Source organism: Malus sylvestris, chromosome 13 (genome assembly GCF_916048215.2).
Source record: "Malus sylvestris chromosome 13, drMalSylv7.2, whole genome shotgun sequence".
In the NCBI taxonomy this organism is placed as follows: Eukaryota; Viridiplantae; Streptophyta; class Magnoliopsida; order Rosales; family Rosaceae; genus Malus; species Malus sylvestris.
This window is the reverse complement of record NC_062272.1, coordinates 23633111-23647420: the sequence shown is the minus strand read 5'-3', so window position 1 is coordinate 23647420 and position 14310 is coordinate 23633111. Positions and strand designations below refer to the sequence as shown.

The 14310-nt window shown below is 36.1% G+C and overlaps 1 protein-coding gene across 4 annotated transcripts; it reads left to right on the top strand.

The window, feature by feature from the left end:
- The first annotated feature begins 201 nt into the window (after positions 1–201).
- On the top strand, positions 202–2247 carry LOC126597084 (uncharacterized). Of its 4 annotated transcripts, XR_007614133.1 has the most exons (4): positions 202–1788; positions 1907–2006; positions 2074–2149; positions 2233–2245. XR_007614133.1 is itself a non-coding variant. In XM_050263850.1 (3 exons), exons 1-3 carry the CDS (start codon positions 255–257, stop codon positions 2075–2077), a joined length of 1638 nt encoding a protein of 545 aa, XP_050119807.1. In that variant the 5' UTR covers positions 202–254; the 3' UTR covers positions 2078–2201. The 4 variants fall into 4 exon arrangements, 2 of the variants coding, with proteins under 2 accessions (XP_050119807.1, XP_050119805.1); XR_007614132.1 differs by having other exon boundaries at positions 1907–2149; positions 2233–2247; XM_050263850.1 differs by lacking the exon at positions 2233–2245 and having other exon boundaries at positions 2074–2201.
- The last annotated feature ends 12063 nt before the right edge of the window (positions 2248–14310 follow it).

The window sequence follows — 14310 nt, the reverse complement described above, 5'->3', positions numbered from 1 at the left end:
ATTTTTATAATTTCTACACCTTACAATCATTTTGTTTACTTCCTATTTAATTCTTTTGTAGAATAACTTTATTATTTAGGTTCTCTTATATAACCGTCACTACTATATTTTTTGGCCAAAAAATAATTGCCTAATTTCCATGCAAAATAAATACAGGTACGTTTAAGATGTCAAAACATGATCCAGCTTGGGAATATGGAGACCCAATAGACGGAAACAAACATGGCACAATTTGCAAATATTGTGGTCATGTAATGAAGAGTGGCGGAGTGACACGACTTAAGCACCATCTTAGTGGATTAGATCCAGGACATAATGTCCAACGATGCGATAGTGTCCCCCCAGAAGTGAAGGCATTCATCACCACATTATTAAAAAATAAAAAACACCAGAAGGAAAAGAAAGCATATGGAATGGAAAATATTCGAGCTGGGCTACGAGGAGAAGGCATTGGCCAAGCAGTTGACAGTGATGATGATGACGATGAGGACGAATGTGATGATGACATGGGACCTGAAGAACGACGTAGTTTCAAACAAGCATTACGTGCCTCCAAACAGTCAGCATGGGAAAGAGAACACCTTCATAAAATTCCTAATAGAGGACAAGGTTTCGGGACAAGTGGTGGTGCACAAATGAGACGGGGAGGCAGTCTTAGAGAATCACAACCAACACCACCAATAGCCCCAAGTTTATATAACTCATCCAAAGCACGTCAAAAGAGTGTTTGGAGTTATTTCAAGGGAGGTAATGTGAAGGAGGGAATGGGGCGTCTAATTAGCAAGTTCTTTATCTATGAAAATGTCCCTGCTGAGAAGGCATCATCACATCATTTCAAAAATATGGTATTGGGATGTCAACAGGCCGGTGTTGGAGTACAACCTCCCACTCCCTATGAGGTAAGAAACAAATATTTGGAAATGGAGCATAAAGACATTGGCGAGTATGTTAACAAGTTGAGGTTAAAGTGGGAAACTAATGGTTGCACAATCATGTGTGACGGATGGACTGGGCCAACCAGATTGTCTATCATAAACTTCATGGTATACTCCAAGGGAAAGACAATTTTTTTGAAGTCCGTTGATGCTTCAGACCATATAAAGAACTACAAGTATATTTACAAGTTATTGAGGGATGTAATCATGGAGGTGGGAGAGCATAATGTTGTCCAAGTTGTGACCGACAACGGTTCTGCATTTGTCAAAGCTGGAAAAAAGTTAATGAAGCATCATAATGTGTTTTGGACATCATGTGCAGCACATTGTATTGATCTCATGTTTGAGGCAATGGGGAAGAGAGAGAATATTGCTAATGTTGTAAAAAGAGCTAGAACGATCACAAATTATATTTACAACCATGGTTGGTTGTTGGCAAAGATGCGTGAATTTTGCAAAGGAGAAATTATTCGTCCAGCTACCACTCGATTCGCCACCAACTATATTGCATTAGACAGCCTACTTAAGAAGAAAGCAGGGTTGAAGCAACTATTCACTAGTGACGATTGGGCCAACCACAATTTCAGCCGCTCAAATGCAGGTCGTATGGTGGAAAGTATAGTGCTTGATCATGCTTTCTGGACTCAATCAGAACATGTGTGCCAACTGTTTGAACCTCTTTATAAGGTTTTACGGATTGTTGACACAGAAGTGTATCCTACTATGGGGGCAGTATATGAGTTGATGCATGTAGTGAAGGAGGAATTGGAAAGAAAACCTGGCGCAAGGTGGGTCATAAAGATAATTGATGACCGATGGTATAAAACATTATACCACGATTTGCATGCAGCAGGTATAAATTATGTCATAATTTGAAATTCATTTCTTTAGTTGCATAAGTATTTTTTCTCTTATTAGCGTATGTGTTTCTTTTGAACAGCATATTATTTCAATCCTCGATACCAATACAGACCCGGTGTTGGAGATGATGGTGCCCTTATACGTGTTGTACATAATGTATACTCTAAATTGGACCCTGCATCACCAGAAGTTGGCCAATTTGGAAATGAGGTACACAATTACTTAAATTATAATAATTACTTTGTTGGATTAAACTAACACGATTTATTGAATTCAGCTAACATGGTTTAAAGATGCAAGAAGAACTTTTGGAGAACCAACATCAATTGCTGCTCGAACAACAATGTCTCCTAGTGAGTGTAAACATATTTCACTATAAGTTTATAATAGAATTTGTTCGAGTTATTAGGCTTATCAACATTGTTTTTCATTGTAGCTGAATGGTGGATCATGTATAGGACCGATGCACCAACTGTGAGAAAGTTAGCAATCAAAGTATTATCACAAACAGCTTCCTCATTTGCTTGTGAAAGAAATTGGAGCACATTTGCACTTATACACACAAAGCAAAGAAATAGGTTGGCTCATAGTAGGTTGGAAAAATTAGTTTATGGCTACTACAACATGAAGCTTCAAATTCGAGATAAGGAAGCAGAAATAGATCATGTCGACCGTGGTGACCCACTAGATGTGTTTGATATTGTTGGTGAAGATGATGATACAGAGGGTAACCAACTTTATCAATGGATTAGACCTCTTCATTTAGATGATGATGAAGGCAACCCAGCTCTCAGAGTTGCTGAAGAAGCACGTAATGAAGGGATAAATGTAGAAAGAGTATTAGATGAGGAGGTGGGATCTAGCAGCGCTGACTCTTTGGAAGAACTTTTGCTCCCAAGACCAAGAAACACTGGAATTCCACCTTCTTCCAATCCTACACAACCACAACATCGTGCTGATACTAATGATAACTCTAGTACAAGATCAGGAGACTCACCTACCACCGGAGGTGGGAATGATGAAGGATACAGTGGAGCTGGAGGTAGTGGTGGTGGATATGGAAACTATTATGGACCACCTCCCGGATTTATGACCCCCTTCACTGGTGAGGCAAACTTCACGCATGCAACACAGGATGATGACCATGGCAGTAGGCGGGCAGGACCAGGAATTGGTGCCATAGGGAAGGACTATACTCGTAGAGAAAGAGGCAAGGGGATTTTGTCAAGTCAAGAAGATGACTCGTTATCTAGAACTTCGGACTCTGTTGGAGTGGGAAGTAGTAACTATGGTTATACTCATAACCAACCATTTCCCTACCCTTCATATCCCATTCCTGTTGGGATGGAATCGAGCGACTCATGGAAACAATCCCAGACTCAATCTTTAAATGATTTTGCTTATGGACAACCTCAACCAATCTCGGATCCATATGGGTGGCATGTTAACAATTACATGCAAAACTATTTTGGGGATTTATCATTTGATAACTACTGTTCACAATACACTCACTCTACACATAGAGATGATGAAGATAGTGAAAAATTTGAACCTCATAGGAACTCTATGTGGTACTAAAGTGTAAAATATTGTACTAATTCATTATATATAAATGATTATGGTGTGTTTAGACTTCTTTCATTAATTACTACATATTTTCTACACTCACAATGTTTGTCAACTCGCTATATAATCAACTTGATAATGTTAAATCCATCATGCAATGCATTTCCTTCCAATTTTTTGTGATAAACTAATAGATAATTGACTAAATAAACATCCTGCAAAGTTTCAATAAAAATTTCCAAGTTTTTCTTACAATTTTCGTGGTTTCCATGTAATTTTTATCGATATCGATATTATCCCGATATTTCCATCGATATTTCCGTGTTTTCGGACTACCGATATTTCCGATATTACCGATATTTAATACCTTGGGTACAGATCACCCTTTTTAAGAAGAAAAATGGATAAGGTTTGTACAAATGAAATCACAAGAAATCTATTGTGCCTTATCAACAAGGTTTGTACAGATGAAATCACAGTTTAATCATGATAGCGAGAAAAACAATTTTAAAAAAAGGAATAAATACATTCATGCCACTTGCCAACAAGGACATGAATGTCAAATCACATACTTGGGGAGAAATTACATAGAAAATTAGGGATGGGTCGTCACACCACGCAAGCCTTCCATGTGGACCTCAATTTTCCTTTCACTTTACCACTCTTATTTTACTACTTTTGAACAGTACTTATTTTTTTGAACACGTGGCCATAGACAGAACTTAATTCAGAATTATAACAAACAAGTTATGTTCAAAATTGTGAAGAAAAAAAATAACTGAGACGAAATTCAAAACTTGGAACTTTCCCATGTAGCACGCACCAATGCATGAGTCCTATTTGGAACACTGAAATCTGCATTCGTGCATAGAGAATGATTGCATGTACTAACTATTTGGGTTAATGTGATGCAAGTGGCAATAACAAAAAATGATTTGTTTGGGTTTTAAAATCCCTTACTTGTTCCAACAACTTACACCCATCACCATCACTCTCTCATTTTTTTTCTAGCCGGCTCTCTCTCTCTCTCTCTCTCTCTCTCTCTCTCTCTCTCTCATTACACTCAACCATCAATTCCATGATAACACTCCATCACTTTCTCTCTACCCATTAAGGGTGCGTTTATGTAACCATAATCAAATAGAGGAATTGGATCGAGGAGGAATTGAATTGAGGATGAGTAAAAATCAAATTCATGTTGAAGCTGTTTACTTAAATGTTCTAGAATCGGAGTAAAAATGAAACAAAATTCATATAATTTGTTTACCAGTTCACCTGAATTGGAATGAAAATTAATATGATTACTAAAATACCCTTAATCTAAATAATAGAAAAATTCATAACTTTTTAACAATTTCACACACACATGCATACACACACACACAGATCTATATATGGTTTTATTAAAATATTAACAATTCCCGTTGGAAAATATTGGTTGGTTGGCACCATTGGAAAATATTGGTGCATTTTTTTGCACAGAAATAAGTTTCCCAACAGCTTTCTAGAACCCATGGGTTCTCTATATCATCATTGTTCCATATTCTGCTTTGCACACACAGATGAGAGAGATAGTGAGAGAAAGAGAAAGAGGAGAGAGAGAACATGAAGGCTCTGCATTTTCTTGCGTCACCGTAGTTACGTGGGCTTTCTTCCCCTTCTGATAATTTGCTTCAGGTTCACTGCTTTCTCTTCTTCTTCATCATCGTATTCTTCTTCTTCTTCTTCTTCTTCTTGTTTTTGTTGGGTGCTGTGAACGTAGAGGGGCTTGGTTTTCTGAAAACAACACGAAACTTTGATCGTTTGGCTATTTGGGAAAGATAGAAATATGGTGTTTTGGTTTGCCCAAATGAAAAGTTTTGGTTTTTATGAAGGTATAGGTGTTTTAGGAGTATACATGGGTATTTTGGGTACAAAAATTTGATTCATGATGGAGTGTTCTACCCGAAACTCAAATATTACCTCTATAGAGGTAATCCAATTCCGGGCAATTTTGGAATTGAATTCCTAATATTGGGTGGTCCTCACAGAAATTCTGATTCCTTAATTGCTAGTAAACGTTGAAATGGATTGGGAAATGTGCAATTCCGTTTCTCTCGATTAGTAAACACGCCCTAAACTCTCTCTCACATCTCTTAACTTTCTCTCTCGCGGATCTCTTGTCACTCTCTCCCTCTCGGACGCAAGCACCAAACCACCATACCACTCCCAAAAATTGCACAAACTCACCCAAAAGCTTCCTAATGATCTCTACAACTCGTCCAAAAACTTGTGGTTGTGGCTAGCTTGGGAAAAATATGAACTTTTCGTTATGTATCTCAACAGAACCAATGAACCAAACCACTTCTATCTCGATAAGCTTTGACTTTCTTTCTCAAGGTTTCTTCAAGTTCTAGTGAGATTTCATGCATGCATGCATGTTTTGGTGAACGCATAGACGATTTCCTAACCCACCATGTTTTTCGATGAGTTGTAGGATTTTTTTCCAAGCTAAACCCAACCAAACCTTGTTTATGTGGTCGAGTTTAAAGGTGTATGATGACTTCCCACAACCCCTAGGCCGTGCATTTAAGCTTGCATGCTGAAATCCACTTTAAAATTGACGAAAATGAAGAACTCCAACTCGGGCCGTCATTTTCAGGTCTTTTTCTGATGATCTCCAACCAACTTTTGGCCTTGAAATAGGTATAATCGTATTCTTCTTGTCCTAAGCTTCGTTTTGATATATGGGCAAATTTTGGTTATGAAATGGCCTTGAACGGAGCGTTAGAATTTTTCCCAAAAAATTCGACGAAAATCTACAACAAACCAAACCGAATCCGACCCAAATCCATTTCAGAATCTGGATGAAATATTCTAAGGTATATCCCGTTGACTTTAACAGAATATTCCATTAGGCAGCTGAATATTCCGTTAAAATTGATTGTTGATCGTTAGTTGACCAAAGTTGACTTTTTTGAAAAATCCCCCGGGACGCTTCCTAGGTTATTTCGACACACTGATTTGGTTTCCACAGTTTGTTTTTCCAAATTCAATACCAATTGTCTCTAAATTCCATTTTTCAGCAAACTAAGGGCGAAATTAGGTGTTTTGCATCAATTATTATTAGTTTAATGATTAGTATAGTAATTTCCTATATAAGAGAGGACCATCTAGAGGAGTACCGTAGGCAAAATAGGTTAGGCTGCTACAACCCTACGACATACCAATGAGTGGGTCTTTTGATTTTAAATATATCTATATATATGTGATTTTTTGCATAACTGTTTTCTTACATAATTGATGTGACATGCCTTGTTTATCTTATCATTAGATTTTCTACACTTTATGTTTTTACTAACTGTGAGTATAAAAATGTGGCATGACATCTTTATTTATTATATCTGCTCATTGTGACATGTTTTGACAGTGTTTATTAGTTAGTTGTATTGTTTTGGGCTTCACGTGTATGTTCACATGTACCATTTACGTTCGTTTTGGATCCAGAGTTAGGTGCCAACATGTCCCTAGGTTTGTTGATTACACTCGTATGTGATGCGCGTAGTGCCAACTTCACGTGATGTAATACTAGAACATAAAACCTACACCCAGAGTATTCATGCAGCTACTTACTTAGATAATGAGCAGTGATTTTCATAGCCATGATTTTTAATGATTTTCATAACTGTGATTTTATGATAGCGATTTGAGTTGTTGAAGTGATATTTTGTAGTAGAACTCTATATCCCTTAACTCATTACTTTGGGAAATCATATACTTGTTTTATAGCGAGGGGTTACACGTTTTCAAAAAGGTTTCATAAAACTTTATTTTCTAGGCCTACTCACCTTGTTTTCCACCCATCCAGGACGGAGAGAATGAGCTCGTGGGAGTACGACGTTTCAGTGGAAGTAGTTGACTGTTCTTCGGTCAAAGTAGGTTGCTTATGTATTAAATAATCATCCTTTACGGATGAGACCATTTTCATCTTTTTGCACTATGCTTTGAACTTCACATTTTGTAATAAGGGTTACCACCCAATCACGTTGTGCACTTTGGTTTATTTATTTAAAGTTTAAATTTATTCTCACTTTTACACATCAACCTTACTTTATGGCTTCGTCATCCTCCAGGTATCAGCTACCACATCACGATTCGGATGGACACGTGAACATTCCAAGTTGGGATGTATCAATGGACCTAGCCCTACTAATTTTATCTCCTAGGTTGTAGGCTATTAAGAATAATATTGTTTCAATATCGTAGTTGGTTATGCTAGAATTCACATTTAATTTTTAATTAATTATGTTTGTTGTAATGCTTTACTTTTTCCTTGTATTTGGAAAAAAGTATTGAAATTAGAGAATCATTTTACTTTCAAAGAACAAACTTACAAAGTTTCACACTTAAACAAACTTCAACACACGGTCAACAAAGCTACCTAAAAAATAAAAATAAAATATTTTTGAATGGAAATCGCCGTGCCCTTGCCCAATGAGTGGAATGTTGGAAATGTGCCCTAAAACCAATCATATGATGATACTTTACGGACATTTCACATGTTAAACTAATCTAGTTTAATATCAAGGGCAAAGATTATTGTTTGAGCCATCTCATATAAATGTTATACGCTTAAACGATAAGTCCAAGGAATATGTGATTGGGAGAATGCGATCTAAAGAAGTTAGATTCATGAGACCATTCTTTCGTAGACACATCCTAAACGTTCCTGATCATAGGATTGCCAATTGGGCATTGACAGTCCATTAAGATCAGTACGTGCTGTGTCTTCTCTCAGGGAGAGTGACTAGTCTCGAGTCATTGGTGTGTGTGACATCAAGACAAGCATGTAGGTGCTCAATAATGAATGAGTCCACTGAACACAATCAACGAGGAGTTCTCATACTCATGTCACATGAGAACTCATGGTTAGGATAATGCAAAGTAGTCCTTTGACCTGAGGCATCATAGTTGTCTTGTGGTTAAGTCCTTGATCTTTGATTATGTCAAAGTCACTCCATCAGGAAGGTGTCCACGGCATCGTCGGGGTTAAGCCACTTAGCCATGGAGGCAAGTGAATGCGCAACAAGGGATCTCTAACCTTCAAACCGTTTGGGGGAGAATACTCTATGATATGATTAAGAATCTCTGGCCAGAGTATGAATGAGATTTAGGAAGTCGTTCCAAATCAAATTCAAGGTAATCATATAAGCACACGAATCACATTGGATAGTAGACATGAATAAACTATCAAACCAAACAATGTGATCAAGAGTATTATATTAGAAAAAGACCGTATTGCATTTGTAATCCTAAACTGAATAGGTTCTCCACCTCTTCTGATTAGCTTGGGTAACCATGATATGCTGCTAGGTGTCACTCATGGTTTGTGGAAGCCCTAAACGTGTATAATCGCTAAAGGGAGAATTGAAAGTAAGTTTCAATTTACAATCGATTTGAAATGGTTTTAATCGCCTACTGCCTCGCTAAAAGGAACCTAATGGATCGTACACCGTGTAAGGTGGAGATTGAAGAAACAATGGAGATGAGTAAGAATAATTAAACGGTTTAATTATTTATGGCAATGATTAATTAATGTGTTAATTAATCAAACGAATAAGTTCGTTAAAGACCTCGGGATAGTTTTGGGCCTCAAGGCCCAATAGGCTTCGAACGTCAAGCCCATTGACTTAAGTTGTATGACAACTTAATGACAAATAATTCACAAAGGTCTTAAAAGCCCAATGAAATCCTATGGCCGGCCATTTTGTTAAAGGAGTGGGTTTTGGACTTAATTACAAGTTTGTCACTCCAATAGCCAAAATTCATTTAGGGTTTCTTTTAGAGAATTGGAGAGAACATATCTCTCTCTTTTCTCTCTAAAAGGCCGGCCCCATTGGAGGGATTAGCTAGTAATCTTTCTCCTCCAAGGTCACTCATCTCTTCTTCACATCTTACCTTGGTGTGGAGACTTAGAGGTTCTCTATTTTGAGAACTTGGAGAAACATATTCTTCCATCCAAATCCATGGATCTAAGAAGCAAGGAATGAAGGCCCTCTCCTTGGGTGTTAGCCTTTGCTTATGCAAAGAGGAATCTACAAAGGTATAAATTTCTCAACTCACTTTGATTTGAGTTGAGTCTTGGTTCACCAATCTACTAGGCTTTGAATTTCATGGTTAATGTTTTGTTTTTAAGTGCATACAAGCATGATTCCGCCTTTTAATTGTTAATTGCATGCTATAGATGTTGCTTAAATGAACATGTTTTTCCCAAAATTTCCTTCAAGTGGTATTAGAGCCTAGGTCTAGTAGTTGGTGAATCCTTTTGGGTTTTGTAGTTCATAGTTTTGATTTAAATGTTGTAATATGTTACAAGCTTTATTCTTGTTTCTTTGAATGTAAATTTTGTTGGAAAATTTGCCATCTCACATGTTGTAGATGTAGTTCATATGAGCATGAATATTGGAGCTAAAATTTGGTGCCATGTTTTTGGGAATTTTCGGCCAAATCCAAAGGGTGTTTTTTTGGGTTCTTGTTTGACTTGTTAAAAGTGTTTTCAAGTAACTTTTGGAACCCCTATGTACCCTAGTTTGGTTATATGTTATTTCCCGTAAGTTTGAATGGTTTTGGGTGAAAAATGTTCATGGAAATGTTTTGAGTTTTTCATGAGTGTTCTTCATTGTTCTTGACATTTTTGCCAAGAACAAAAAGTTTGGTGTTTTGATTCAAAGTTTTGATTTATTTCATAAAGTTTATGTTTTATATTTTTTCAAATGTTTAAATGTGTTAGATATTTATTTAGAAAGGTGTAAGAAATATTGGTGGGTGTGTAAGGATTAATTCCCTTTCACACACACCACTTGCATGACATTTATGTCATGCACCACTTGCATGACATTTATGTCATGCACCACGTGCATGCTTTATGTCTAAAACTACAAATCAACACACACATCACTCCCTTCTCTCTCTAAAACCGGCCACCCTACAAGTGGGGTGCTTTTAGGGCTTTTATGCAATTACATAAAGTTTTGGTACTTTTGTGTATTTGCAAGTTTGACCCAAAAGTTTACGTTTTTACGTAAAGGCCCAAAAACGCTAAAGGTCAAATTGTTTTGCTCCTTTAATGAAGTTTTTGCATTTGATGATATTTTTGGGTTCTAGTTGTGATTACATGAAGTAGTGGACTTTTGTGTTTTTACAAAATGAGCTCAAAAGTTTAAGTTTTGCAATATAGCCCAAAAGTTGTGGTAATTGCATTTTGGCCCAAATTAGGTTGAGAACAAAATTGTTTTGTCTCTTTAAATGAGAATTGGATTTTCATTTCATTTAGCTCCATTTAAATCAATTTTATGGATACAAAAACCAAATGAAAATGTTGCATTCAAGTTTAATTAGTTAAAGCGTTAATTAATTAAAGGGTGATTATGATCCTAAGCCTACGATAATTGAGCTATGTGAAAGGCCGTTTCAAATTTGTTTGAACCATGGGAATGTGTAGATTAGATTTTGGTTGTAATTTGATTTGATCAAATGTTGTAAAAGAGCATAAGCTCTACTTTACTTTAAAGTAATTTGTTTTATTCAAATGTTGTAAAGAGCATAAGCTCATCTTTACTTTGAAGTACTCCTTTCTTTTTTTATTTGATATGCATGAAAATGGAGTAGAGGGTCCAACGCCCCTAAGACAACACGCCTTAATGTGATTAAATGCGTAACTAAAATCAATCATCATCCCTAGACCGAGATTCAACACTAGGCTCGTGTTGAATCTAAACAAAGGTTCATAGTCATCCTAAGGCCCTAAGGCAACTATATAGTCCATCAAATGAATGCAAAGTTTATGTTAGTAGTATCATATACTCTTGCTTTAAAAACCGTTTTATAAGCATAGTGGGAGTATTATATACAACTAAAACAATCAAATGGACCAATAGTTGTAATAGGACCAAAATTGTTTTAATAAAGATTAAAATGAATATTTATATGTGATGAGACCTAAAAACCCTCAACCAAACCATTATTAAGTTGAGAAGCGTGAGAGTGCTTTGAACACTCTTTCGTGGCCTTCCACTGTGGTAGGCTCCGATCGTTTGTGACTCGTACACCGGCTTCACCCTATCATGGGGGAGTACAAAGTGCGTGCTTACACTCAGGAGGAGTCTATATGCATACTTGATGTTGTGAAGCGTAGGCAACGAGAATGATCAACATCATATCATTGTGAGGTTGTTCTTGAACCCCAACCCGAACTTGCATGGTGGGAATGACTTAACTAAGTGCAATGGAGCCAACATCATATCATTGTGAGGTGACATTCTCTAGAGGCCAAATAAGATGGGTACTTGCAAGAGATGCAAATGAGTAAGCGTACTCTCTCATTATTATTAATGCTAGCCAACATCATATCATTGTGAGGTGGGCTTGGTAGTAGTGAGTCTCCCATACCCTACTAAGAGTTTCCTCCAAAACTCTCGAATTCCAATGAGGGATATGGAATTTGCCAAAAAATAGTGGGTGGTGCTATTTGATTTAAAGACCCGGATCAAATGGCTTAAAATCAATCGATTTATATTCGTTATGTATTTATTTACCAATATGTTTGCAAACGCTATCCAACACTTGACAAATAAAAGCCGAAAGCTTTAGTTTCTGGACTTGGTACTACAAAACCATAGATTGTCTTTAATGGCTTGTAAATGTACCTAAGTAGTCTCATCCTCACAATCTTCCTATTGATAATGTATCATTAGAAGAATATGTTAGAAAAAGTCTATCATAAAGAGGATAACACTTTTAATGTCATAATTCTTCAATTACAAATTGTTGTATGAAGAAATAAAAGTTGCTTTGAACAACCCTTAGTCAATGCAAACACTAGTGCTTGTTTCTTTGTTAAATGAACAAAGAACTTGAGAACAAAGCACAAGGGCATGGACACTTTATGTGCCATGATTCTTCACTTACAAATTGTTGTATGAAGAAATGAGAGTTGCCTTGGACAACTCTTGAAAGTTTGTAATTATGTTTAGAACATAATGGTTGGTTGACAAAAATAGTCCATCAACATGGACTTATGATGATTTTGAATCATTGAGTGTTGAAGTGTTAAACCACTTAACGAGACAGAAACTAGGCTAGGACTTCACCTTTATGTCCCTATCCTAATGGTTCACTAAGTTTATTGTAAACTATGTAGTGAACAATAAACACATGCTCTCCAAAATGTTTGATGTGTATAACACAATTGAAATAAGTTTCAAGAGAGATAGTGGGAGTTTAGGGACCATGACTATTGTAGTCAATGGAGAAGTCAAATAAAGAAGATAAAATTAACTCCAAGGGAACAAACTTTCTTTATGAAAGGATGGACATTGGAAGGGGTATTTGCAAGAAATGTCTTGCAAGTGTCAAGAACACACCTTTCGAAGGTGTTGTAGATTGTTCTTGAATAGTTCAAAATAGTTGGTTCTTCTACTTGAATGCTTGATTCCGTATTAGTAACTATGTTTTACAATCGTTGTAAAAGTGTGACTAATAAGAAGTAGAAGATATATGGGAGAAGAAAAAGGTGCTTCACATTCGGAACGTGAATAAAATATAGATCTCTGCTAAAGCAGATAGTACTTACTTCCTCATATGAACTACCAAAGAAATTAAAAAAACCAAAGATTGTCTTTACATTCCAATTTTAAGGAACTTAATTCCGTCACTATAGTAGAGATGGATGAATGTTTTGTTTGACAAAACATTGTTCTTTATTAATCAATGATTGGATTATAGTAATCTAATTGATTGTCTCTATAGTAGAGATGATATGGTAGTGTTAACTGTTTAGAATATAACGATGCTTAAAACCCAAAAGGTTGCAAGGTAGTGACTAATCCCAACTAAAGTTGTGATACCTCTAAAACATAAATTACGAGTTGGTCAAAGATGGATGCTTTAGATCGTTAGATCCGGATCCAATACCTTCTTATTAAAATTGTATGGAGGCGAAATGTTCGAATCTTTATTCTTTTGGAAAGAAGAAAGAATCACAAAGTTGTTGAGGTTAATTCACTTAGATGTTAGTGGCACTTGTCCACAACATAATACTACTCATGTTGTATGACATTCACCGAAGATCACTCTCGGTTGGACTATAGTTTATTTTGAATAAACACAAGTCCGAATACTTTGCAAAAGGTTTCAAAGAATTCAAGAAATGTAAGTTGATGAGTAAGACGTTTAAAGTATTTTCCTCCTTAAATTTGATCCAAGGAAAGATAACACTTTAGAATAGTTTCCTTGAAAAATATCAAGGAAAGAAGCATCAAAAGATAATGGATTTCTCCATTAGGAGAAGAACGAACTAAAATAAGATTTAGTTCGTTGGATGTTATCAATTACCCATATATAGGATATATGCTTCTAAGACAATATGATTGTCAATTAGAAGATCTTCCAAAATTTTCATGACTCCATAAGATGTAGTTGGAAAGAAAGACAAATCTTAATCATGTTAAGATTTAGGGTTGTGTGCTAATAAGCAATATTTGTTTGAGAATTATCTTGTGGATATCCTTAAATTAACATTTGGATATCACTTCTATAAACCAACTAACAAATGTTGTTTGTTGGGTAGTTCATTGTAATCCTACACTAGGATTTGCCCAAGATAGAGCAAATGAACGAGAGATAGAACTCAAAGAATGGTTCTTTAAGAAACAAGATAGTGATCAACAAATATAACAACCTAGTTCCTATACCACAAGCTCCAAGGTAGTCGAGAAGGATTTATAAACCGTCTCAGTTGAATTGTTTGAACTTTATGACTATGTCATAGAGTTACACCTCTTAATTCGAAAGAAATAAGAATGAAAATCCTTATGACTACATTGAGTGTATATACAATATATACTCAAGGAAATGGTAAAGTACCATTTGACCCGAAATAATGAAACCTTAAATAGCTAATTGGTAGCTT

What these genes read in the sequence shown, in the direction of transcription:
- LOC126597084 (XM_050263848.1), top strand. Translation starts at nt 255, where the DNA reads ATGAAGAGTGGCGGAGTGACACGACTTAAGCACCATCTTAGTGGATTA. An exon ending in CCACGATTTGCATGCAGCAG is followed by an intron (nt 1,789 to 1,906) that starts GTATAAATTATG and finishes ATACCAATACAG; the next exon opens with ACCCGGTGTTGGAGATGATG.